A 27,428-nucleotide genomic window follows, 5' to 3' on the forward strand; every position below is an offset into this window, starting at 1 on the left:
AGTGCATTTGGTTTGAAGTGTGTCAGAGACTCCCCTTGCAATAATAAGCCTGGTACAGATCAATTTCTTTGTTAAATTGAGGAACTCATATAAGCTTGCAGCGTCCAGTGGGCATGACTGGACACTGCAAGACGGAGGTTCCTAGGGTTGTGTCTGGGACTGGAGGTATTGGCTAGTGTCATTCGGTTGCACAATCCAAGGAGCAGCTTACATGCCAGAGGCTGTGTGTGAACAGCCCAGGAGTGGGGGTTCTCACAGCACAGCAGGGTAAGGCTGGCCCCCAGAGTCAAGGATTGGAGTGACCTAGCAGATCACAGGTCCAGATAATACCAGAGGGGAACATCACACCAATGGACTGTCTGAGATCCTCCAAATCCTCCCATACGATGACAGGGTGCCCCATGGGGTACTTCTTAATATTGTTAACAAAAGGGCAGAAGCTGGTAAAATCATAGTAATGAATATGCTTCCTGGGCTGCAGTTTGTAATACAGACAGATACTGTTTGTTCTACCTCTGTAAAAGGTGTGTCTAGGAACCAAAGGCCATGACATGTTTTTTTTCAAAGTAATAAATCCCCCACCTGATTATTGCTTGTTAACAAGGCTTTCCATCCATGTTCCATATCATCCTCACCTCATACTCCTGATTTCTAAGAAATTAGGACTTAATGAGGGTTCAACTGTACAACTGTCCATATGTTGCATTAAGCAGCGGGTTGCAGTCATTCTCCCAGCAGTAGTTGGGACAGTGTGAAGAAAGCAGCCATTACCAGCTATGACACCATAACAATCTAAGAAATAGGACCCTACTTTAAATTCCCCACCCTGCAAAACATGCTGGATATGGATGTTCTCTATGTGGGCCAAAAGAAAAGGAGTACTTGTGGCACCTTAGAGACTAACAAATTTATTTGAGCATAAGCTTTCGTGAGCTACAGCTCACTTCATCGGATGCATTCAGTGGAAAATACAGTGGGGAGATTTATATACACAGAGAACATGAAAAAATGGGTGTTACCATACACACTGTAAGAAGAGTGATCACTTAAGGTGAGCTATTACCAGCAGGAGAGCAGGGGGGAGGTGCAGGGGAAACCTTTTGTAGTGATAATCAAGGTGGGCCATTTCCAGCAGTTGACAAGAACGTCTGAGGAACAGTGGGGGGTGGGGAGGGAGATAAACATGGGGAAATAGTTTTACTTTGTGTAATGACCCATCCACTCCCAGTCTCTATTGAAGCCTAAATTAATTGTATCCAGTTTGCAAATTAATTCCAATTCAGCAGTCTCTCGTTGGAGTCTGTTTTTGAAGTTCTTTTGTTGAAGAATTGCCACTTTTAGGTCTGAAATGAGTGACCAGAGAGATTGAAGTGTTCTCCAACTGGTTTTTGAATGTTATAATTCTTGACGTCTGATTTGTGTCCATTTATTCTTTTACGTAGAGACTGTCCAGTTTGACCAATGTACATGGCAGAGGGGCATTGCTGGCACATGATGGCATATATCACATTGGTAGATGTGCAGGTGAACGAGCCTCTGATAGTGTGGCTGATGTGATTAGGCCCTATGATGGTGTCCCCTGAATAGATATGTGGACATAGTTGGCAATGGGCTTTGTTACAAGGATAGGTTCCTGGGTTAGTGGTTCTGTTGTGTGGTATGTGGTTGCTGGTGAGTATTTGCTTTAATGGTCACCTGTGCTGATGAGCTCTGCATGGTCACCTGCAGCTTGTCACGCTGGCCAAACAGGAAATGAGATTCAAAAGTCATCAACTATGCGGTCCCACCAGTCTGTGCTTGTTTCCTGAGCCCAGAATCGGCGTTCCACAGCATGAACCTGCCCCACTAGCACCATGATGCATGCATTGGCAGGGCCCATGCTTTCAGAGAAATCTGTGTCCATGTCCTGATCACTCACGTGGCCGCGCTGACGTCGCCTCCTTGCCCGGTATCGCTTTGCCAGGTTCCGGTGCTGCATATACTGCTGGATAATGCGTGTGGTGTTTAATGTGCTCCTAATTGCCAAAGTGAGCTGAGCGGCCTCCATGCTTGCCTTGGTATGGCGTCCGCACAGAAAAAAGGCGCGGAACGATTGTCTGCCGTTGCTCTGACGGAGGGAGGGGCGACTGACGACACGGCTTACAGGGTTGGCTTCAGGAAGCTAAAATCAACAAAGGGGGTGTCTTTACATCAAGGAGTATTTCAGGCAGGACTTCACGGAGGGTTCCAATAAGAAATGGTGCACCTAAGTTATTGTTCTTATTGGAACAAGGAGGTTAGCCTGGCCTCTGATTGATACATGGCTAGATTTACCTCGCTGCACCTTCTCTGTGAGTGACTGCAGTGTGACCTAGAGGAATGAGTCCCCTAGACAGGGGAGGGGGGGGAAGCAAATGAGTACAAAACAAATCTGGTCTATTTCTTGTTTTGATCCACTCCATCTATCTTTTACATCTTTGGCTGGCAGCAGATGGTGCAGAAGGACTGCATGCCATCCACATGTCATGGCTGCTCGGCAGAAGATGGTACAGTACGACTGCTAGCCATCCTCATCTCTTGCCTGCCTGGCAGAAGATGGTACAATACGACTGCTAGCAATCCTCATCTCTTGCCTGCCTGGCAGAAGATGGTACAGTACGACTGCTAGCAATCCGTATCGCCTGCCTGCTCACCATAAGACGGTTCAATAGGACTGACTGCAGGACTAAAGAGAATGACCTGGTCAAGTCACTCCAAATTTAGTCCCTGCGCCCATGTCTGTCCAGGCGCTCCCAGCCGACGTGGCCAGGAGCACCTCGGACATGACGATGATGGCTACCAGTCGTACTGTACCGTCTGCTGCCACAAGGCAAGGGGTTGCTGCTACTGTGTAGCAATGCCGTACCGCGTCTGCCAGCACTCAGGACTCATAGGGTGACGGTTACCTGAGCGGGCTCCATGCTTGCTGTGGTATGGCGTCTGCACAGGTAACTCAGGAAAAAAGGCGCGAAACGATTGTCTGCCCTTGCTTTCACGGAGGGAGGGAGGGAAGGGGGGCCTGACGATATGTACCCAGAACCACCCGCGACAATGTTTTAGCCCCATCAGGCATTGGGATCTCAACCGAGAATTCCAATGGGCAGCGGAGACTGCGGGAACTGTGGGATAGCTATCCACAGTGCAACGCTCCGGAAGTCGACTCTAGCCTCGGTACTGTGGAAGCACTCCGCCGAGTTAATGCACTTAATGCACTTAGAGCATTTTCTGTGGGGACACACACACTCGAATATATAAAACCGATTTCTAAAAAACCGACTTCTATAAATTCGACCTTATTCCGTAGTGTAGACATACCCTATGACTTTTAACATCATAGAAACCATACTTATCAAAAACACTTCTAGTTTCAGTCAATTTTACTGTCTGCTGACAGAGATCTGCGTCTTTCTAAACAGGCATTCAACCTGCAAAACAGTTTACAGCTGGGACATCTCGTTCTTTCCCCATACACTTCAAGGCATTCTTCACTAATACATGTACACCAGTGGTTTTACAGGCATGCCAGTACTCACATAAATACAGTGCTCCTATAAAGGCTTTGATATTTTGGATGCTGTAATGTCTGTCATGTTCAAAACAAACAGGATTTTCGGGCACCGTTCCCGACCTGTTATATAAAAAAAGGCAAAAGTTTAAAAAGCAAATAAAAACTTTTTTTTTTAAAACAAGGCTAGTATATGTCTACAAAAACTTCTGTTATGTACAGTGTCAGTCTTTCACGATACACTACTTTAATACTCATGTCTAAATGCTTTTCAAAAGACCTCACATCAGTGAAGCTGATTGTTTTTTGGTCTGAAAACTCCAACTCCTGGTGAAGATGCTGGGCTCTGTCTCATAGTTGGGCATCTGTGGGTTTTCAGATAATGCACATATTTGTAAATGAAACTGCTATTCATTTGTTCAAAAAAAAATCACTAAAAATTCTGACTTGAAACCAAAGAATGCCTCTGTGTTACAAAATGCTTCTTTCTTAGTGTGATGTTTAAAACCATAGATTTATTTTAAAAAAATTCTTGTGTTGCAAAAGTTCACAGGTTTTTAAAAAAAAGGTGGGGAGAGAGTGTGGGGGATATGTTTCTTCTGATAATCAGGGTAAGCTGGGTAAGTCTTTAGCTTACATCTTCATGCAGTTACAAAAGTATAGCTTCATGAAAAATGGGTGCCTTTTTGTGGCAAAATGCTGCTTCCTTAGTGTCATGTGTAGATCCAATATAAAAGCATGCTAGTATAGTTTTATGTCTAATAAAAATGTTGTTGCAAAAGTGAACAGTTTTTGAAAAAAGCAAGAGGAACTATGGGAAAACATGCTCATCTCTCTCCTTACCAGCGGCATTCAATCCTTCATGCTGACATGTGGCTTTTGTCTTTTTAAAGTTTACTTTTTTTTTTTGGAAGACATATGTAAATGTGGGTTATCTATCGTAACTGTGACACTGACAGACCAGGTGCCAGCTTTTGCCAAGACTGCAGACATTAGCTAAGAACTAACAAATCCATAGCTAGATACCTGCCCAGTTCACCTGGATGTTAGTTTTGCTCAAAATAGTCTTATAAGAATGTATTTAGTGTTTGGACTCTATGGTTTGTAAATTGCTGCATGCCTTAATTTCACTTATAATGGTGGTATTCCAGGCTATAAGAAAATATATAAATTTTGCTTTGAAAATGTTTGCTCTGAATTTGTGAGCTCAAGCATGGGAATCATCTCCCTCCCCATCCAGAAAGACTATCAAAATCAGATGGGCCATCAAGGTAAATCATAATACAAAGGATTGGTTAATGGCCCTATTACACCTTGAAAATGCTACATGCAAAGAAAAGGAGGACTTGTGGCACCTTAGAGACTAACACATTTATTTGAGCATAAGCTTTCATGAGCTACAGCTCACTTCATCGGATGCATACCGTGGAAAATACAGTGGGGAGATTTATATACACAGAGCACATGAAACAAGGGGTGTTACCGTACACACTGTAACGAGAGTGATCAGGTAAGGTGAGCTATTACCAGCAGGAGAGCGGGGGTGTGGGGGGGAAACCTTTTGTAATGATAATCAAGGTGGGCCATTTCCAGCAGTTGACAAGAACATGTGAGGAACAGTAGGGGGAGGGGGGAATAAACATGGGGAAATAGTTTTACTTTGTCTGTGACTCTAAGGTAAGACTGGTGTCAGAGTAACAGCCGTGTTAGTCTGTATTCGCAAAAAGAAAAGGAGTACTTGTGGCACCTTAGAGACTAACCAATTTATTTGAGCATAAACTTTCATGAGCTACAGCTCACTTCATCGGATGCATACTGTGGAAACTGCAGAAGACATTATATACACAGAGACCATGAAACAATACCTCCTCCCACTCCACTCTCCTGCTGGTAATAGCTTATCTAAAGTGATCACTCTCCTTATAATGTGTATGATAATCAAGTTGGGCCACTTCTAGCACAAATCCAGGTTTTCTCAACCTCCCCCCCCACACACACAAACTCACTCTCCTGCTGGTAATAGCCCATCCAAAGTGACCACTCTCTTTACAATGTGTATGATCATCAAGGTGGGCCATTTCCAGCACAAATCCAGGTTTTCTCACCCCCCCCCCTTTTTTCAAAAACCACACACACAAACTCACTCTCCTGCTGGTAATAGCTTATCCAAAGTGACCACTCTCCTTACAATGTGTATGAAAATCAAGGTGGGCCATTTCCAGCACAAATCCAGGTTTTCTCACCCCCCCCCCCCTCCAAAAACACACACACACAAACTCACTCTCCTGCTGGTGAGACTGATAGAGTAGATCCAAGAGTTCACTTTTGTTATTGGCTTGGTGAAATCTAATTAAAGAACAGACTACCAGTTTGGGGTGTCTGGCCTGTTTTTGACAGCCTGCCCTGAGATAGGCATTCATAGTCGTAAGCCACTCCAGACAGCAAAATTTCCCCCACTGCTTTAAAAAAAAATTATTGTAGGCACCCTCAAGGGAGGATTTCTATATTATGCTTTAGTATATAAAGCTTTCTTTACAATTTACAAGTTGAACAATTTTTGTTTGATTGTTGTTGAAAGGTTGTTATAAGGAGGAGGGAGAAAAATTGTTCTCCTTAACCTCTGAGAATGGGACAAGAAGCAATAAGCTTAAATTGCAACAAGGACAGTTTAGGTTGGACATCAGGAAAAACTTCCTAACTATCAGGGTGGTTAAACACTGGAATAAATTGCATAGGGAGGTTGTGGAATCGTCATCGTTGGAGATTTTTAAGAGCAGGTTAGACAAACACCAGTCAGGGATGGTCTAGATCAGTGGTTCTCAAAGCCGGTCTGCCGCTTGTGCAGGGAAAGCCCCTGGCACGCCGGACCAGTTTGTTTACTTGCTGCGTCCACAGGTTTGGCTGATCGCGGCTCCCACTGGCCACAGTTCGCCGCTCCAGGCCAATAGGGGCTGCGTGAAGTGGCGCAGGCCAAGGGACGTGCTGGCGGCCCTTCCAGCAGCCCCCATTGGCCTGGAGCAGCGAACTGTGGCCAGTGGGAGCTGCAAGCAGCCGAACCTGTGGACACGGCAGGTAAACAAACTGGTCCGGTGCGCCAGGGGCTTTCCCTGAATAAGTGGTGGACCGGCTTTGAGAACCACTGGTCTAGATAATACTTAGTCCTGCCATGAGTGCAGGGGACTGGACTAGATGACCTCTCGAGATCCCTTCCAGTCCTACGATTAAGATGCATCATTTTAAAAATAAGCAAACACTATTTTTGAAAGGCTAGGGTAGTGTACCTTAAATATTTTTTCTGCTAAATCTCCACTAAGCATCCCTTAGATTATAAAGACAGATCTTTATGTCATGTTGCAGGATTTTTCATCTCAGTCAAAAATGACCAATGCAGTTTTTTTCCATGTTAAACTTTTAAAAGTTTGTTAAAACTGTCAGGGTTCCCTCCTCACTCTGAACTCTGGGGTACAGATGTGGGGACCCACATGAAAGACCCCCTAAACTTCTTTCTACCAGCGTAGGTTAAAAACTTCCACAAGGCAAAAATCCTTTCTTTGTCCTTGGATGGTATTGCTGCCACCACCAAGTGATTTAGACAAAGATTCAGGAAAAGGACCACTTGGAGTTCCTATTTCCCTAAAATATCCCCCCAAGTCCCTTCACCCCCTTTCCTGGGGAGGGTTGAGAATAATATACCAACCAATAGGTTAACTAAGTGAGCACAGACCAGATCCTTGGGTTTTTAGGACACTAAAACCCAATCAGGTTCTTAAAAGAAGAACTTTATTATAAAGAAACAAGTAAAAGAAGCACCTCTGGATGGAAGGTAATTTTACAGGGTAATAAAAAGATTTAAAACACAGAGGATTCCCCTCTAGGCTCAACTTCAAAGTTACAAAAACAGGAATAAACCTCCCTCTTAGCGTAGGGAAAATTCACAAGCTGAAACAAAAGATAATCTAACGCTGAAACAAAAGATAATCTAATGCATTTCCTTGCCTTTACTTACAATTTTTGGCATTTAGAGACTAACAAATTTATTTGAGCGTAAGCTTTCGTGAGCTACAGCTCACTTCACTGGATTTTCTTTTTGCGGATACAGACTAACATGGCTGCTACTCTGAAACCTTACAATTTTTGTAATTCTAGATGCTTATTTCAGGTAGGGTTTTAGGAGAGGGTTTTTTTCCTGCCTGATCCCTCTCTCTGTCCTGAGAGAGAACAAAGACAGCACAAACAAAACCTCCCCCAACAGATTTGAAAGGATCTTCTTCCCTTATTGGTCCTTTTGGTCAGGTGCCAACCAGGTTATTTGAGCTTCTTAACCCCTTAAAGGTAAAGGAGGAATTTTATGCTACCCTTAGTTGTATGTTTATGACAAAAACTTTACCTGGTTTAACAGCATTTAGATTTTTAAAAATTTAGGAAAGAAAGAGTGTGGGGAAGAAATAGCTTTCTTATCTCTGGTAAAAAGTGTTATCAACTGTTTCACATAAGCAGGTTTTTTTCTTTTAAGTTAGCCTGGGTGTACATATTCTATAAAGTATTTAAAGCTTTCTTTACAGTTTACAAGTAATAAGTTTTAGAGCAGTTTTCTTTTAGGCAAAACTTTAACACTTTTTTTTTAAAAGGCTAGTATCTTTCTACAAAAACTTCTGTTATGTACAGTGTCAGTCTTTTCATTCATTTATTTAAAGCAGTGGTTCCCAAACTTGTTCCACCGCTTGTGCAGGGAAAGCCCCTGCCGGGCCAGGCTAGTTTGTTTATCTGCCGCGTCCGCAGGTTCGGCCGATCGCGGCTCCCACTGGCAGCAGTTCGCTGCTCCAGGCCAATGGGAACTGCTGGAAGTGGCAGCCAGTAAGTCCCTCGGCCCGCGCCACTTCCAGCAGCACCTATTGGCCTGGAGCATCGAATTGGGGCCACTGGGAGCCGCGATCAGCCGAACCTGTGGACACGGCAGGTAAACAAACCGGCCTGGCCCGGCAGGGGCTTTCCCTGCATAAGCGGTGGAACAAGTTTGGGAACCACTGCTTTAAAGAGATGCATTTTTTTTAAACGGGCCAGTGGTCCATAGCCACACCCCTTAGTGCATTGTAATTGGTTCAGAAAAATTCAGTTTTGAAACTTGTCTAAAGAATAGCTTTTGATTGACTCAGGCAAGAGGTGTGGCTTGTCCAAGGCTGACTGTCCTGAAATTACTAGCATTTGACTAGGGGCAGCAAAGGGGTAAACTGATTTTCTCTTGTCTCTGGCGCTTGGTCAGGGACACAGGCTTTTCTTCCTTTCCTGTAATTTTAAAACTCTCTGCAGCCTCTCTCACTTGATTTTCTCTCTCTTTCTGTAACAGGCTGAAAGGCTTTGCTTTTCTCGGCTGTTCTACAGCCTCTCTCACTTTGTGCTCTGTTTAACCCAACCCAACTTTATTTTTTCTAAAAATACATGTTCTATAACTAATTTAAAGCCTTTATTTCATAAAATCATAGAATCATAGAATATCAGGGTTGGAAGGGACCTCAGGAGGTCATCTAGTCCAACCCCCTGCTCAAAGCAGGACCAATCCCCAATTAAATCATCCCAGCCAGGGCTTTGTCAAGCCTGACCTTAAAAACTTCTAAGGAAGGAGATTCTACCCCCTCCTAGGTAACACATTCCAGTGTTTCACCACCCTCCTAGTGAAAAAGTTTTTCCTAATATCCAACCTAAATCTCCCCCACTGCAACTTGAGACCATTATTCCTTGTCCTGTCATCTTCTACCACTGAGAATAGTTAGAACCATCCTCTTTGGAACCACCTCTCAGGTAGTTGAAAGCAGCTATCAAATCCCCCCTCATTCTTCTCTTCTGCAGACTAAACAATCCCAGTTCCCTCAGCCTCTTCTCATAAGTCATGTGTTCCAGACTCCTAATCATTTTTGTTGCCCTTCGCTGGACTCTCTCCAATTTTTCCACATCCTTCTTGTAGTGTGGGGCCCAAAACTGGACACAGTACTCCAGATGAGGCCACACCAATGTCGAATAGAGGGGAACGATCACATCCCTCGATCTACTGGCTATGCCCCTACTTATACATCCCAAAATGCCATTGGCCTTCTTGGCAACAAAACTGTATGTGACGTTATTGACTTGAACTGGGATCGTATAGAACATTGTTGCAACCAAGGTCCTGTAGTGGCACCAAATCTTTTATAAAGGGGGTCAAATAAGGTATCTAAGACAAGGTTATGGTTTGCTGGTTATGATTATGCTATCTGTTTGCATGTATCATTTTTGTATTTAAAGATATAAGTATTGGCTCTATACTGTCTGTATTTCAAACTTGTGCTATGCTTCTGGGTGACACCCCAGACAAGTTGGTGTCAGCTCTGCTTAGCCTGCTTGATGGCCCATTAAGGGCCATCAGCTATACACCTGACCCATTGAAAGAAGGCAGACACGCCTTGTGACTCAGCAAGGTATGCAGGGACATGCCTATGGAGAGAACTCTGAGGTTTTTCCATGCCATGTGATGGACAGCTTGTCCTTGGGACAAAGAAAGAGAAACCACATGGCAAGAGAATATAAAAAGCTGCTGCAGCTCCTCCATCTGGTCTTCAATCCTGCTTCATACCTCTGGAGGAACTTTGCTACACTGAAGCTTTGACCCAAGGACTGAATGACCCATCCCAGCTGTGGATGTAATCCAGAGACTTGATTTGAATCTGCAGTTTATTCTATCACTGCTACAATCCTGAACCAAGAACTTTGCCATTACAGTATGTAATTGATTCCACCAATTCTTGCTCTCATCTATATCTTTTTCCTTTTATGAATAAACCTTTAGATTTTAGATTCTAAAGGATTGGCAACAGTGTGATTTGTGGGTAAGATCGGATTTGTATATTGACCTGGGTCTTGGGCTTGGTCCTTTGGGATCGAGAGAACCTTTTTTCTTTTACTGGGGTATTGGTTTTCACAATCATTTGTCCCCATAACGAGTGGCACTGGTGGTGATACTGGGAAACTGGAGTGTCTAAGGGAATTGTTTGTGTGATTTGTGGTTAGCCAGTGGGGTAAAATCGAAGTCTTCTGTGTCTGGTTGGTTGGGTTTGCCTTGGTGTGCCTAGAAACCCCAGCCTTGGGCTGTATCTGTCCTGCTTTAAGCAATTTGTCCTGAATTGGCACTTGCAGTTGGGTCCCGCCAGAACCAGCATCGTTACACTGTATAAAAATATTTTTCTCTAAAAAGGCCTGTTAACATATTTTTCTTTACACTTTATTTCTGTTTGCTAAACTATTTAAAAATGTGTAAAAAGCCTGAAAAAAAGTCTTTTATTCTAACCTTTAAAATGTCTTGAAATGTGAAAAACACCCAAACAGTCCTAATGTTTCCTATTAAAAAATAAAAAAACATTTTCAAAATGGTCACCACATCAAATGTGTAAATGTCCAGAAATGAGATCCGAGGACAGGACATAAACCAAAAAGGGGGCGTGAAAACCTGTCAATTTATATGGTGGTGGAACGTACGGAGGTCTTTACTACTCAGGCACCTGAACTGAGACCTACCCCTTCTGTACTTTCAGTGCCCTGGAAATGCCCAAGCAGCATGGAAGACAAGGAACACACAGCCCGTCTCTAATGAGAAGTGAGGTACAGGGGTGGGGCTGGAAGTAATAGGAGTAGAAGGGAACCAGGGCATAAGCTGAGGGGAATGGATAATAGGGGCTATGGTAACATGGTCAAAAGCTGGGGATAGGAAATAGGAACCTAGGAAGAACAGGAGTCAAAGGAGAGGAATAAAGAGGAATAGAAACAGGGATGGAAGCTGGGGTATGAGGCAAAAGGGTCTATAACATTAAAGAGAACACTCCTCTCCAGAACCTTTAACTGAACCCAAAATTTCTGGCAGCAACAAAAGGAGACAATTCAATTAACAGCAGGATACCAAGGGAGGAAAAATAACTTTTGAAGTGGTAATGAGAGTGGCCCATTTCAGACAGTTGACAAGAAAGTGTGAGTAGCAGTAGGGGGAAATTAGTTTGGGGAAATTAGGTTTAGGTTTTGTAATGACCCAGCCACTCCCAGTCTTTATTCAGGCCTAATCTGATGGTGTCCAGTTTGCAAATTAATTCCAGCTCTGTAGTTTCATGCTGGAGTCTGTTTTTGAAGTTTTTTTGTTGAAGAATTGCCACTTTTAGGTCTGTTATCGAGTGACCAGGGAGGTTGAAGTGTTCTTCTACTGGTTTTTGAATGTTATGATTCCTGATGTCAGATGTGTGTCCATTTATTTTTTTCCATAGAGACTGTTCAGTTTGGCCAATGTACATGGCAGAGGGGCATTGCTGGCACATGATGGCATATATCACATTGGTAGATGTGCAGGTGAATGAGCCCCTGATGGTGTGGCTGATGTGGTTAGGTCCTCTGATGGTGTCCCTTGAATAGATATGAGGACAGAGTTGGCACTGGGGTTTGTTGCAGGGTTTGGTTCCTGGGTTGGTGCTTTGTGTTTGCCTTAGAATTTTATCTTCGGACTTTACTGACAAAAAAAGTTTTATCTCCTGTTAGCATTTCAGAGCTGATATAGCTACTGGAGAATGAGCTGAGATCTATTGTGCCTTGGGTATCAGCAACAACATCATCAGCTAACATCTGCATATGGAGCTTCTTATTACTAATAAAATGATGTCCAAGGACAGGGAGAAAAAACATCTTGAAAGTCCCTGGTGGAGTTTGTGGCTAAATTATAAAAAAAATCCTCTTTTGTTTTGTAAATTGAAAAAAAAATGATATTCACTGAAAGATATGTAAAATAATTTTTCTGATAGAAAAGCACAAAAATTAGGAATGGGCCCAAATTAAAACACAGATCTGATTCAGTTCCACTTCTTCTAATGAAAACATCTTACATCAATTTTTCACACCAGTGTCTTTGATGGAGTTCTGATTTGCCCTAGTATAAGTAAGAGCAAGATCAGGCCCAGAAATGTTCCAAAAAGAACTTTCTGTGTTGGTGGGAGACAGGATGAGACCTGCATAGGTTATTACTGACATAGATGCTTATGTGCTTTGGTCCCCATTCAGTTATATATGTATCTATCAATTATTTCTGTCTTGGATTTAGTCTCCCAGTGGAAAGCATTGTTCATATGTTTGTTTTTATTGGTGTATAACAACACCAGTCCTCCTGTGACCTTATGCAAGTCATGGCTGAGACTATTTTCAGAGATTACAGTTGCAGTGAAATACGACAAGAATTAGCACAGCAGTGCTGCTGCCAGTGAGAAATAAATGGGTTGGTGTCTCTTGCTCCTGTGAATACTTCAAATGTAGATAAAACTAAATTCCAAGAAAGAAAGATCTCATCTTCTATAGCATGTGAATATAGGAACTGCCAAACTGGATCAGACCAGTGGTCCACCTGTTCCAGTACCAGATGCTTCCAAGGAAGGTGAAGGAAACTCCATAATGGACAATTACAGAATAATCTGCTGTAGAGTGGTCTGCGCACCACCTGTAGTACCCTCTTGTGTCAGGCTGTGATGTTGCAAGGCGCCCTTGTCTCTGGCACCTCCTGGAGGCCATCTCTCTCTCACCATGTTTTCTGGGGCTCAGCCCTCCAGCCAAGTTCAGTCCCCTTTCAGGGTAACAAAAAGGTCCAAACAAAAATCCTAACAAATCCAAAGTGATGATTCTTTTTCAGCCCCTCTCAGGCCAAATTAATGGCTAGTTCTTTCACAGCAGGATTCCCCATACTGCCTCCCTCCTCCAGGGACTCTGGCAGTTTATCTCTGGGGTTCTTCTTGTTCCCACTAACAAACTCTATCCCAGGGCTTCTCCCCCAGGAGACTACCCTGCTCCCTGTGGGTTTCTTCTATCCATCATGGGCCCTAACTCAGGGCTTCCTCCACAGGAGTCTACTCTGGTCCCCTGGGGTTTCTTTACCAGATCTCTCTCTATCTGTCATGTTCCCTTCCCCAAAGCCAGTTTCCACCTGTAGGACTCTGGTCTGGAGGCTTATGCCAGCTCTCTTCCCAAAGGCTAGTGAGAAGAGCTCTGCCACTGTCTCCATTTTCCAGGGATCTTGACAATTCTCTTGGGGTTCTCACTGTCAGCTCCAAGCCCTCCCTCAGGGCTTTACTCCACAGCAGCCTACCCTGCTTCCTATGTGTAAGGGGACTGTTGGCCCCTGACTAAAATTCAGTGGTGGGGGGGAGGTTTGGTTGGCTAGCTCCCAGTACCAAAAGAAAGGGGAAGGGTTGATGGGAAATCATTACCAATGGTGGAGGCCAATGCTCCTGGTCAGCCTGATTGACAGGGTGGCAGGCTAATGATAGAGTCAGGAGGCCAGGGGGGTCCTGTCCCCCATGTGAGCTGGAATTGTCTGGAACAGAGGGGTTCCAAGCTAAGGAGAGAGCAGGAGCCGGAGATGAGCTGGGGAGCAGAACCATGCCAGCCAGAGAGAGCCAGGGAAGCAGCCCAGGGAGCGGGTCAGTGCTGGGAGCAGAGCTGCAGCAACCAGAGCCAGAGGGGCCAGAGAAGCAGCCCGGGGAGCTGGAGGCAGAGTGGAGCTGAGACAGAGAGCTGGAGCTGGGAGGGGGGCTGGAGCAGTCCGGAGCCAGCTGCAGTGAGCAGCTGGGGGGAGCGAGGGGGACACAGGGCAGTGGGCCCAGCGCAGGGAGTTGCCCCCAGCCAAGACGCCATGCAGGCCAGACTTGGAGGGGGATCGTAACGGCGATGGGGCGAGGGTGACACTGGAAAGAAAGGTCCTGCCCCCTAGAGCCTGAGAGCATGTGGCACCACCAGAGCAAGTGTCCAACCCACAGCACCCCTGCAGCACAGCCAGGGCCTGAGAAGGAGGCCTGGGACTTGTGAGGAACAGGCTGTGAACTTCCCTTACATTCCAGAGACACTGGTTGTGATTCTCCTGTACCCACTAAATGGGGGGTGCTGAGAGCCATTGAACCTAACTGTAAACCCTGTATGTAATGGAAACCACTTCCAGCCAGGGAGTGCTGCGCAGCCCCTGCACTCCTAGTTCCAGCACCTATGGCAGGGTTATGTGTTTTCCTTTAACCTTTCCCATTTTTTCCTTATCTTTTTTAATTGATTGCTGTTTAATAAATTGTATTTACTTTGAACTTATGTAATGATCAGTGGGTCAGGGAAGCATCCAGTGCAGAGAGAGCACCCCGGAGTGGAGACACCCTAGCCCCTGCCCTAAGTGACCACAACAAGGTTGGGGATCAAGCCTCCCAGGAATCCTGGGCCCAGCCTTGTTGGGGTTATGAGGACTCCACCACACAGGAGATTAGAGGGGGAACCCTTGAGGTCAGGCAGGACTCTGGGTAAAGAAAGTGGGAGCAAGGACTCAGATCCTTTCGCTAGACTACTTCACCGGGGTAGTGGATAAGCCAGGAAAGTTCCCCACAATAGCAGGACTATTCCCCCGCTTACATAATGGCTCGCTTCCAGCCTGCAGTAGCTACAACACTTCTCCAAACAGTGTTCCTTTCTCAGCAACCTTTCCTTTATACTGTTCTAGCTGCCTCTGCTTCTAGCTCAGCTGCTCCATTACTAATTAGCTAAAGGGGCACCACCTGGAGCACCTGATGGCTTCCAGTTGTAGCCCACAGGGTTGTCATGGGCTAGTTAGGCCCTAATTCTCCTGAAGGGCCATTGGCTCCGTGACATCTGCCAATGAGGGAAATATTTTGTCTTCACTTTTGTAGGACTGAAAAGATATTAATAAGCTATACATAAATTTATAAATCTGCTAAAACTGGCTCTTTCCCTGTGTGCTGATACAGATTAGGTAAACAAGACTAATGATTCAGAATGTAAGTTGATTACAAGGCAGAGGGTCAGAAAGGAATTTTTTCTCCTAGCATGCAGTGTTGGTTTCACTTCTCTGAATCAACAGGTATTGGTCACTGCCAGAGACAACAGGCTAGTTCAGTGCTGCAGATCCCATGAGAGTTGAGAATCTAAGCTGAAGAGGTGTTGAGGAACCAATGTATGACAAATTTTACTGTAGATGTATGTACTGTAGTGACTACAGATCCCACCAAGTAGTGTCCTATCTAGATCAATTTCCTTCCCTTAGTAGTATTATTATTCCCTTAGTAGTATTCCCTTAGTAGTAGAACCTCTTGCTAATTGTGAAAATGTCACTTCTTAATGGGGAAGGACACAAACTACAGGATTCAAAGAATGTGGGCGAAGAAGCATTATGTATCATTTCTTCCCACAGGACCTGAGCTTACTTTCTGTGAGGCATCTTGCTGTTCTTGGGGATAGGATGGTAGAACTTGAGTTTCTTGCATAGCAATGCAAAACACTAACATCTCAGCACCAGCACTGGTTGTATGGGTGATCAACCACCATGGTTGCCCTGAGCCCCAATTTCCAGGGGGCATTGGACCTCTGTGCTGCTCAGTTTTCATAATTTTTATTTATTTTATTTATTTGTTTGTTTATTATGGCTCGGTTTCTGGATGCTGAAAACATTTTCCACCCTGGGCAGCCAAAAGGCTAGCACTACTCTTGAGGGGCACTATCACCATTGTATTTTTTAGTTTACTGAAACCCAGAAGTCTTCATTATTTGACTAATTATTTGCATTTTTTCCTCAGAGACAAACAAGACGGTCTGCTGGAATTATGGTAGGTGCTTTTGGGAAGGACGTGTGATTTCCTTGTAAGACGCTACCAGTAAAATTGTCCATATCCTTTTCTTCATCCTGACAACATAAAAGGTCCCCCCACTTTGTATCTTTTCTTGTTGTATATCAAAGGAAAAGGAGAAAGGGAACTGTTTATAGATTTAACTACAGTTCCTTCTAATCATTGGCTTTTTCCCTCCACAAATGAAATATGGGGCTGAACCAGGTTGAAATGTGGTCTTGTGGCTAGAGCAGGGAAAGTCCTGCATTCTCTTCCTGTCTCAGCAACTTCCTTGGGACAAGTCATTGACATCCATGGAGCCTGTTTGTGCTTGGCATTAATCTTTGTACTTCAGTTGCCCCATCTGTAAAAGGGCATAATAATAGGTGACTCCCAGAATTATTTTCATGCTCCATTAATTGTTTGCAAGACACTTTGAAAACTGTTTTGGAAAGGTCTTACACAAATACAAATAATTATTTTTATATGACTAAACTCATTTAATTTACAGCTAAGAGATTAATTGAAACCACAATCATAAAAGAAAGGTAGGTAAGCAGTTCATTTAATACAAAACTAGTAGCCTAGTAACCTGCTTGGTGTTTGTAAGTTCTAAAAAATAAAGCAAGCCTGAGCGAAAGCAGCCATGATTAACCATATCGGAAATGTCAAATATGGCCTTCCTTTGTTTCGCTGGAAGATTTATTGTAGAGCTCAAATGTGTACTGTGAACTTTCTCACACCTTACCTCCAGTTGATTGGAATTTAATAAACAACTCTGTTACTGATGCACAAGGAGGACTAGAATCCAACTCACTCTTTCAGAGCTGTGCTGCTCTGCTGGACTAAGAAGAGTAAAGAGCAGTAATGGCTTATTTACATCACCATTATTAACAGATATGACTCTGATACACACAAGGACCAGCTCTGATATGTAAGCAGGTGTCATTTTTATGTAATCACTTTTCAGACTAGAACAACATTTTAGACTTGGCATGTAGGAGTCAAGCAACTTCCACCTGTGGTCAATATGCTGTTTTAGGCAATAACTGTATTTTCTTTTTGTCTTCTCTTATCTATGATGTTCATAGGGCAGGGCTCAGAAAACCAGTCCTGGACAGCACAAGCACTGTGAGAAATGTTTCAACCGGCAATGCCAAGTCCCAGTCGAGCTCACCATCTCTTGCCTAGTGATCAACTGCCATTCACGCTGTGGGGCTGCCTTTCATATGTGTAAACAGGAAGAACACCAACTCTTATGTCCCCTAGAGCAGGTCTCATGCCTCAACTCAGTTTATGGCTGCCCTTTCTCCATGGCCCGTTTTAAGCTGGCAAAGCACCTTCAGGTCTGTCCAGCCAGTGTTGTCCACTGCTCTATGGAATGGAATCGCTGGCCAAATGTAGATTCAGAAACCATTCTACATAAGAACATTATGAAGGAGCCACATAATGATCAGTATCTAGATACAGCCCTAGCCCTCAGAGATCAGAAGATTCTTTTTAGAACTCTGAAAATGGTTGAGCTATTTCCAGAATGGAGAGAAAATGATAACACAGAAGAGCCAATAGCAGGTTTGGAAGAAGGAGCCATTGGAGGAATAGCATGTGATTCTATAGAAGCTGATGGCCAAGTTGCTGAGCTTACCCAACAGGAGCGTGAGGATTTGGCAAAGGATAAGAAGGGGATGGATCTAGTAAGTTACAAAGCCTGGGAGAACATGTTTAGCAAAGAGCTTTCAGCATTGAAGGCAACAGATGTTTCAGCAAACTCGGAAAAAAAGGAAGGAGATTGCTACAAGAAAACAGGACAGATTCTTTGTGATGGCAACCCCAAAGAGAAGACAAAGGAAGCAGCTATTGTGGAAGAGCCAAAAGAAAACAAAAATAATCAAGTGATTACAGGTGCAGAAAAGACAGGTCTGGCTCCTTGGCAAGATGGGATCCTGGAGAGGTTGAAAAAAGAAGTTAACGTAGGGGATTATAACATGTACCTGGTGCATCATGGGAGAATGCTCATCCATTTTGGTCAGCTAGCTGCTTGTACACCAAGAGAGAAAGACTTTGTGTATGGGAATTTGGAGGCTCATGAGGTGAAGACTGTGTGCACCTTCAGAGTGCCAGTTAGCTATCATGGCAAAAGACCACAACTTCGAGATTCCTTGGCATACAAGACAGCAATGATGGACAAGTCAGTGGATACTTCAGATTTGCAAATAAGCCTTGAGGAATTTCCTAAATCAGATACAGCCAGAAGTACACTATTGTGTGCATTGGAAAAGGAACTGAAAGGTCATGAGATCTCAGAAGCAAAGAATATTGATGGACTGTTCATGGATTTTGGGACACAGACATACAGCTTTCAGGTGGAACCCTTCTCCTCTAGAGCTGTTCTAGCGGATGTTCTGGATATAAAAAGCCCACCAGAACTCCATGTAGAGCTTCATACTGAGTGTGTGACTAGAAGACATAACAAAAGCTGCTCAGCCTTCACATTCACTTGCAATCACTTCTTCAGGAGGGATGAGTTTCCTTCACATTTCAAGAATGTTCATGCTGATATCCAGTCCTCTCTAAATGGATGGTTCCAACATCGTTGTCCACTTGCCTACTTGGGATGTACTTTTGTTCAAAACCGCTTCTACCCTGCTAGTCATAAAGCAAAGATTATCTACAGCCAGCATCTTGATACATTTGCTATTAAACCAGAAGTTGATCCTGTGCTCTCTGAAATACAGAAATGCAATTTTACAACAAGTAATCAAGGAAAAGGTAAAGAATCCCTGAGCAGCCTTCCATTGGAACTTTTACAGTATATTGCTGGGTTCTTGGACAGCTTCAGCTTGTCTCAGCTGTCCCAAGTGTCTGTACTGATGAGGGATATCTGTGCCACTCTACTTCAAGAGAGAGGGATGGTCCTCCTGCTGTGGGAGAAAAAAAGATATTCCCATGGAGGTACTTCATGGAGAGCTCGCAAAAAGGCAAGTGACAGTGGTGTTTGGAAAACAAAAGGTATTTGCAGGATCATCGAATTAAAAATATAACACAAGACTTGACTCTGTTTGATGTGAACTGAGCTGTCCTGACACTTAAAGGTCACACACAGAACTTTTTAGAAATTGGACTTGTATCTCTTTTGGGTTCTGTACAGTACTTAAAGATAGCCTGAAACTACCACATCCTATTTTGTAAGGCAAAAGTGAAATACTTGCAAGTAACTGTGACTGTAAAAAGAAAAGGAGTACTTGTGGCACCTTAGAGACTAACCAATTTATTTGAGCATGAGCTTTCGTGAGCTACAGCTCACTTCATCTGATGAAGTGAGCTGTAGCTCACGAAAGCTCATGCTCAAATAAATTGGTTAGTCTCTAAGGTGCCACAAGTACTCCTTTTCTTTTTGCGAATACAGACTAACACGGCTGTTCCTCTGAAACCTGTGACTGTAAAGGGAGCCCAGATTTTCACATCAACTCCTAATGTTTTCACTGATTGGTAATTTACAGGGTATTCATGAAAATTTGCTTTGTTGGGACTTGGCTTCTTAAGGTATCAGGCATGGGATAGGAAGCCCTTTACCTCTAAGTTTAAAACTAGCCCAGGTTGGTAATGACTGAAAGTTACTTACATCTGCTGGCGACTTTTGGTGGTCTAAGTGAAATGTGTTGACGGGTCTCACTCCAGCTCTCAGTCAGTGGGTGTCAGCATTACACATTCATCATCACAACTGACACTGATTTTGCTGTTACTCTCACAAGAAGTCAAGGACTGAATGGTTTTGGGAGACTTTGGGCTTATCTACATGGTATGTTAGAGCGCACCAGCTGGGATGGAAATTCTAATGGGCACCAGCTTGTTGCACACTAACTGGCCAGTGTGAATCATAGAATCATAGACTTTAAGGTCAGAAGGGACCATTATGATCATCCAGTCTGACCCCCTGCACAACACAGGCCACAGAATCTCACCCACCAACTGCTGTAACAAACCCCTAACCTATGTCTGAGCTATTGAAGTCCTCAAATCTTGGTTTAAAGACTTCGATGTGCAGAGAATCCTCCAGCAAGTGACCCATGCCCCACGCTGCAGAGGAAGGCAAAAACCCCCCAGGGCCTCTGCCAATCTGCCCTGGAGGAAAATTCCTTCCCAACCCCAAATATGGCGATCAGCTAAACCCTGAGCACGTGGGCAAGACTCACCATCCAGACACCCAGGAAAGAATACTCTGTAGTAACTCAGATCCCACCCCACCTAACATCCCATCACAGGCCATAGGGCATATTTATCGTTAATAGTCAAAGATCAATTAATTGCCAAAATTAGGCTATCCCATCATACCATCTCCTCCATAAACTTATCAAGCTTAGTCTTGAAGCCAGATATGTCTTTTGCTCCTGCTGGTGTGCACTAAAAGTTCTCTCATGTGTGTTAATGTATTACTGTTTGAAATGGGATTACATCAGTGTGCCCTAGAGGACTTTAGTGTGTCCCAACAGGGTCCACATGAGCCAGTCAGTGTGCAAACATGCTGGTGCACATTAGAATTTATGCCCCCCTGGTGCACATTAACACATTGTGCAGACAAGCTCTTTAATATGACTACATATACAAGGTCATACACGCAGAGACAAAGAGTGTGTGTCACACAGGATGTATCTTGAAAAGCAGTGACTCTGAAAAGGACTTAGGGGTAAAAGTAGATAACCAAATGAACATAAGCTCTCAGTTTAAAGCTCTGGCCAAAAAGCTAATGTGAACTTTGGATGTATAAAAAAGGAAATCTCGAGTAGAAATAGGGATGTTATATTACCTATGTATATGGCAGGCAGGGGACTACCACCACATTGTTTCCAGTAGTACTGTGTCCATGTCTGGTGTCTGTGCTTCAAAAAGGACACCAAAAATGGGTAAGGGTTTAGCGAAGAACCACAAAAATGTTTTAAGATCTGACTTTCAGTGAGAGGCATAGGGAGCTCAGTCTGTTAAGGTTAAGAGGTGACTTGATCATTGTCTATAACAAGTACCTATATGGGGAGAAGATATGTAAGAGCTGAGGGCTTTTTAATCTAGCATAACAAAATTGAACAGCTGGAAGTTGAAGCTAGCCAAATGCAAACTGGAATTAGGTTAGGAATAAGTTACAACATTTTAATTGCTGGGAATCAACCAGTGGAAGAACTTACGCAGTGATGTGGTGGATTCTGCTTGATCATTTGAAATCTTTAAATCACAATTTATGGGCTTTATGCAGAAATTACTGTGTGAAATTTTATGGTAATGCAGGCCAGACTAGATGATCACAGTTGTCCCCTTTTGGACTTAAAATCTGTCAGTCTATTAATGGAATGCCTCTCTTACTCCTCCAGGTGAGAAGTGAGGGAGATTGGTGAAGGAGCACAAGGTTTGGGGATGGGACTTCACACTGCCGCTGTTCTGCTGCTCTTGGACTGTTGACAGAAGACATAAGTTTACAGAGTTGTTAGTCTGGTACATTTCACCAGCACTTCACTAACAAATATAGGGAAAGAGGGTGAACTTTTAAACCACCTTTCCTTCCTTCCAGTTCTAGGCTGATCAGGAGCCAAAACAGCCCTAGTATAATTTAGGCAGGCTGGAACCTGCTTTAAATTACAATTCATTCTCTGGTGCTTCCTATGAAAATTGCTAAGAATTTAGCACTGTCCCAGAATTTCCATACTGCTGTGTTGTGACTCTGCTCCGGCCGCCGTGGGACCGCGGCCAGGAGCCACCAAGCTGCAGCTGCTCCTGGCACCCCAGGACTGCTGCTCAGGCAGCTTCCAGGGCCAGCTGCACTGGCCGCTGCTCGGGCGATCCGGGGCCAGCTGCCCGGGGCTGACAGAGCAGCAGCCGGTGCAGCTAGCCCCAGGCCACTACAGTAGCGGCTGGTGCAGCTGGCTGCGGGGCAACCTGAGCAGCTGGCTGCAGAGCTGCTCCAGCAATGGCTGGCGTGACTGTCCCCAGGGCCAGCTGCTTGGGCGGTTCTGGGATCAGCCACACTGGCCGCTGCAGAACTTCTGGAGGTCGCAGGAAGTCACAGAATCGGTGACTTCCACGACCTCCGTTACAGACATGGAGCCCTATGCATAATACCTAGTAATATGGTGTATACGACTACTATCATATATGTATTGGCTAATATTTCACATATTTGGATTTCTGTTACAGATAACTTTAACTCTGAAGTTCCTAGATTTATAATGCTTGGTTTTGGAATAATTATAACATTGGTCGAATGTTTTTTACCTATAAGTTATTCATGTGCACTCTCAACCTTACTTCCATTTTAATATACTTTTGGTTTGGTATACATAAGTATGTATTTACACAAAGAGAGAGATGTTATAAGACAGTGTATATAAAGACATAGGACCTGATTTTCCACTGTTACACCAATCCTATGCTATCATGACTCCACTAGTCAGTCCAATCAATTAAGAGTAATGACAGCAAATTTTAATATCAGAACATCGATGTGTTTGTAAAACCTCTTTGCATTTTAATTAACATTCTAGTATTCTCTCCTTTATTCCCACATACTAGATCTGGCAGTTTAGCAGCCTGTTCTCCCCTGTTAACAACTGGCAGTTCGGTGATGTTCCCTCCATGTCTGAACACCTGAAGATCTGTCCGTTCTACGATGTGGAGCACAAGAAGGATCCATTCTTACTTGCCAGCATGTGTGGACCCCGAAAGCGGGCTCAAGATAGCTTGGTCTCAACCTTCAGGCATGGATCCTGAATACATCCCCCCAGCTTCCTCCCCCAGGTCTCTCAGAGGAGTACTGGGATCTGGGTTGTAGAGATTATTATGTGGGCACCCCATAAGAAAATTCCCTTTGGAAACACAAAATCAACCTTTTGCTGTTCTGTTTGGAATATGTTGCATCATTTTCCTTCAGTATTTTAGCAATACAAAAAAAAAATCAGTACTTCATTCAGCTGATTGCTGATATTACAGGCTTTCTGTTTCTTTTTTGTGTTTCATGCCTGCTCATAAATAGAGCCACCTGGAAAAAGCAATGATAAGAGTACTGGTTTATAACAGGCAGCCTGGCAATCTGGAAATCAGGGAAAAGCTACTGTCACCATACTTTTTCCCTGAGGGAGGAAAGAGCAGCTAGAGTACCTAGTTTGGATGAATCTTATCCCTGTCAGTAAGCAGAATCATCGACGACTACTAGCACACAGAGAAATTCCTAGAGTGTGCATTTGCTAGATTACTTGAAAACTGACAGATGTGGAGATAGCAATGGTACTGGTGTGCATAGGCATAGGAGAACAAGCCCCAAATTGGTGGATGAGTTACAGCTATATAGATGTTTTATCAAGGAGACAAGAATGCATCAAACAGTAACAAACTGGTATTTGAGGGAAAAGGACTTTAGGCCCTGATTCATGAAAGTATCCCCATTCTGGACCGCATTTAAGTGCATGCTTAAAGTAGAGATGGTTGAAACAGTTCAAATAAAAAAATTCTTTGTCAAAAATGACAGCCAAAATTAAAGACCATTTTTTGACAAATTTGCCCTAAATGACACTGTTTTCAATGTCATGCAGTGAGTCAGAAACATTCCTGGCTTCTATGCTCAAACTTCTAAACAATTCTCATTGGCCAGCTGATGCAAAGTGGAATAGCACCATGAAAGTCAGTTTATACCAGCTGAGGATCTGGCCCATTTTACAATTAGTACCTGTCCCAATGGCGTTGGTATCATTTCAGCTCTGGTCTGCTTGCGTCAAGTCCAGAGAAAATTGCTCCGCTAGCTCTCTTTACATAGAGAGAGAGATTATGACATCAGTTTCACCCCCACTCCATACCTGTCATCTTGACTCTTCCTTTATTCTGTCTGTGAAAGCAGGTCCTGGAATCAGACTGGAGAGAAAGGGCAACATTTTTAATTTTGGCAGTTCAGGGTATGAATTAGAGAAGAGAACATCTTGACAGTGGTCCCTTTCCCTTCCCTTCATTTGATGCTGCAGGATGTTGTCCCTGTTAACTGGTGACCAGGCACTAGCTAGGATTTAATTAATCAGAAGAGATATGCTGAGCTGGTCTAACCTGGAAGCCTCTGATAAAAGCTTCACTGAAATCGTCTGAGCTAGATCCTGCCCTATTTATCTTAGTGAGCATAACATGGATTTTAAAGACAGATACCAAAGGGGTTGGCTAGGAGAAGCTGGGCACCTGTTGCTTTTGTAAAACAACTTGTCTGCTATAGAGGAGCTCAAATTGGAAGACTGAATCCAAACCTCTAATACTGAGGACATTTGGATCCAGATCTCATACTTGAATTTCATGGCCTGGCCCCATTTTAGTTGCCTGTTTTATTTCCAAAGAATAAAAGTCACATTCTACTCTGGGTCTTGACTGACAGACTATGTGTCAGTCCCAGTACCCTACACTGAAACTATGGCTTAGGTGAGACCTGGGAAGTATAAGGAATATATTTAAACGCATGAGACAAGCATGGACTTTTGGAACAATAAGTGTTAAGTGGGTTTCCTGAGGAATCCCTGGGGAGTGGTTAATATAAATTCCACTACACGAGTTATGCAAAAACCTAGTCCTTTCAAACTATGCCCTGAGGAGCGGGCCATCAATTGGTGATTGCCTGTTCTCGGAGACTGGAGATCAAAGGCCCAAGCTCTATACAGAAGCAGCTGAACCTTCCAGTTGGGATTCTGGTGCCTGATCTAAAAACTGACATGAACATGTAACCAAGGGGGCAAATCCAGCTGTGAGGTTTGCAAGACTGACCCCTATCAGAGCCCCCAACTGGAATTAGGGTGACCACTAATAAGTTATTTATATGCATGTAGGTACTTTTATTCTTTTGTATATGTTTTCCCTGTAATGCTTTTTACCTTAACAATAAATGTGCTTGCTTGGAAAGCGCTGTGTGGTGATTTGTAGCCGCTGGCCATGCAGGCTTTGGCTATGGTTCAGGCGCTACAGGGGCACAGCCATGGCGCTGCATCTGTGCCACTGTGGCATCCAGTATAGATATTTGCTACAACCATAGAAGAGGGTTTTTTCCGTTGCTGTAACAAACCCACCTTTCCGAGAGGTGTAAGCTAGAAGTGGTTAATATAAATTCAACTACCACAGTTATGCAAAATTCTGCCTTTTCAAGCTCCCCCCTGAGGAGAGAGCCGTCAACTGGTGATTACCTGTTCCCGGAGACTGGTGACCAAAGGCCCAACCTGTATAAAGAAACAGCTGAACTGTCCAAGTGGGGTTCTGGTGCCAGATCTAAAAATTGACATGAACTTGTAACCAAGGGGGCAAACCCAGCTATGGGGTTTGATAGACTGACCTTTACCTGCATCCCTCAGGAAGTTCCCTTCCACCCTTTCCAGGGCTCTTAGAAATCATTTTTGACCACATGAACATGTATCCACAAAAAGAAAAAGGAGTACTTGTGGCACCTTAGAGATTAACAAATTTATTTGAGCATAAGCTTTTGTGAGCTACAGCTCACTTCATCGGATGCATTCAGTGGAAAATACTGATCAGGTAAGGTGTGCTATTACCAGCAGGAGAGAGGGGCGGCAGGGGGACCTTTTGTAGTGATAATCAAAGTGGGCCATTTCCAGCAGTTGACAAGAAAGTCTGAGGAACAGCGGGGGACAGGGGGAATAAACATGGGGAAATAGTTTTACTTTGTGTAATGACACATCCACTCCCAGTCTTTATTCAAGCCTAAGTTAATTGTACCCAGTTTGCAAATTAATTCCAATTCAGCAGTCTTTCGTTGGAGTCTGTTTTTGAAGTTTTTTTATTGAAGAATTGCCACTTTTAGGTCTGTAATCGAGTGACCAAAGAGATTGAAGTGTTTTCCGACTGGTTTTTGAATGTTATAATTCTTGACGTCTGATTTGTCTCCATTTATTATGTTACGTAGAGACTGTCCATTTTGGCCAATGTACATGGAAGAGGGGCATTGCTGGCACATGATGGCATATATCACATTGGTAGATGTGCAGGTGAACGAGCCTCTGATAGGGTGGCTGATGTGATTAGGCCCTGAATAGATATGTGGACAGAGTTGGCAACGGGCTTTGTTGCAAGGATAGGTTCCTGGGTTAGTGGTTCTGTTGTGTGGTGTGTGGTTGCTGGTGAGTATTTGCTTCAGGTTGGGGGGCTGTCTGTAAGCAAGGACTGGCCTGTCTTCCAAGATCTGTAAGAGTGATGGGTCGTCCTTTAGGATAGGTTGTAGATCCTTGATGATGCTTTGGAGAGGTTTTAGTTGGGGGCTGAAGATGATGGCTAGTGGTGTTCTGTTATTTTCTTTGTTGGGCCTGTCCTGTAGTAGGTAACTTCTGGGTACTCTTCTGGCTCTGTCAATCTGTTTCTTCACTTCAGCAGGTGGGTATTGTAGTTGTAAGAATGCTTGATAGAGATCTTGTAGGTGTTTGTCTCTGTCTGAGGGGTTGGAGCAAATGCGGTTGTATCGTAGAGCTTGGCTGTAAACAATGGATCGTGTGGTGTGGTCTGGATGAAAGCTGGAGGCATGGAAATGGCCCACCTCGATTATCACTACAAAAGGTCCCCCCCCCCCCCCCCCCGCTCTCCTGCTGGTAATAGCTCACCTTACCTGATCACTCTCGTTACAGTATGTATGGTAACACCCATTGTTTCTGTGTATATAAATCTCCCCGCTGTATTTTCCACTGAATGCGTCCGATGAAGTGAGCTGTAGCTCATGAAAGCTTATGCTCAAATAAATTTGTTAGTCTCTAAGGTGCCAGAAGTACTCCTTTTCTTTTTGCGGATATAGACTAACACGGCTGCTACTCTGAAACCATGCTCATGTATGGGGCTGGTGTTCTTCTACTGCTTTTACTCCAGTCCCTTATACATTCTTACATACAACTTATCTGTAACTAGTCTCTGTAGAACCCTCCATTTGAATCCTTCAGGATCTCCTGGTCATGGTCCAGAGTGCCAGACAAATCTTGAATCAGCAGTCTGGTCTCATGCTTCTCCTCTGCACTGTCCTTGTGATCTCACTCATCAGCAATTATCCCCATGGCCTTGCTCCCTTGCATGGGCAATGGGTGAAGCTTTCACTCGGGGAGGCTAGCTCCCCGACTTGCCTCTTCTGCTCGTGGCCCTGCCCACACTCCACCCCACTCCGCCCAGACCCCTCCCCCTCCCCACTTGGATGGTTTCCACTGTGTGCCAGATTGTGTTTGTGAAGACTGGACATGCAGAAGGTACCTAATTAAAAGCACTAAATTTGGGAA

The 27,428-nt window shown here is 44.0% G+C and overlaps 2 protein-coding genes across 10 annotated transcripts in view; one reads left to right on the top strand and one right to left on the bottom strand.

The window, feature by feature from the left end:
• The window catches only part of VAMP1 (vesicle associated membrane protein 1), a 127,696-nt gene that overhangs the window by 18,336 nt on the left and 81,932 nt on the right, over window positions 1-27,428 (bottom strand). For 2 of the 9 annotated variants that reach the window (XR_012154850.2, XR_012154863.2), the window contains 3 exons: window positions 23,997-24,051; window positions 21,342-21,605; window positions 3,561-3,646 (listed from right to left, as the gene is read on the bottom strand). The exons of 1 other annotated variant lie outside the window; for it this stretch is intronic. Coding sequence is in view for 3 of the 8 variants with exons in the window: in XM_073311132.2 (XP_073167233.1) it covers window positions 3,567-3,646 (80 nt within the window). In the remaining 5 variants the exon portion in view is untranslated. Of the gene's footprint in view, window positions 1-1,508; window positions 2,162-3,551; window positions 3,647-21,341; window positions 21,606-22,454; window positions 23,186-23,995; window positions 24,052-27,428 lie in introns of those variants that run through there. 6 more of the 9 variants (XM_073311122.2, XR_012154851.2, XR_012154859.2 and 3 more) reach the window with 6 other exon arrangements.
• FBXO40 (F-box protein 40) lies at window positions 15,328-23,680 on the top strand. Its single transcript, XM_073332739.2, has 3 exons — window positions 15,328-15,339; window positions 17,256-19,142; window positions 22,720-23,680. The coding sequence occupies exons 1-3, from the start codon at window positions 15,328-15,330 to the stop codon at window positions 22,915-22,917; spliced, it is 2,097 nt and encodes a 698-aa protein (XP_073188840.1). The 3' UTR covers window positions 22,918-23,680.

The sequence above is a fragment of the Lepidochelys kempii genome, chromosome 1 (assembly GCF_965140285.1).
Source record: "Lepidochelys kempii isolate rLepKem1 chromosome 1, rLepKem1.hap1, whole genome shotgun sequence".
In the NCBI taxonomy this organism is placed as follows: Eukaryota; Metazoa; Chordata; order Testudines; family Cheloniidae; genus Lepidochelys; species Lepidochelys kempii.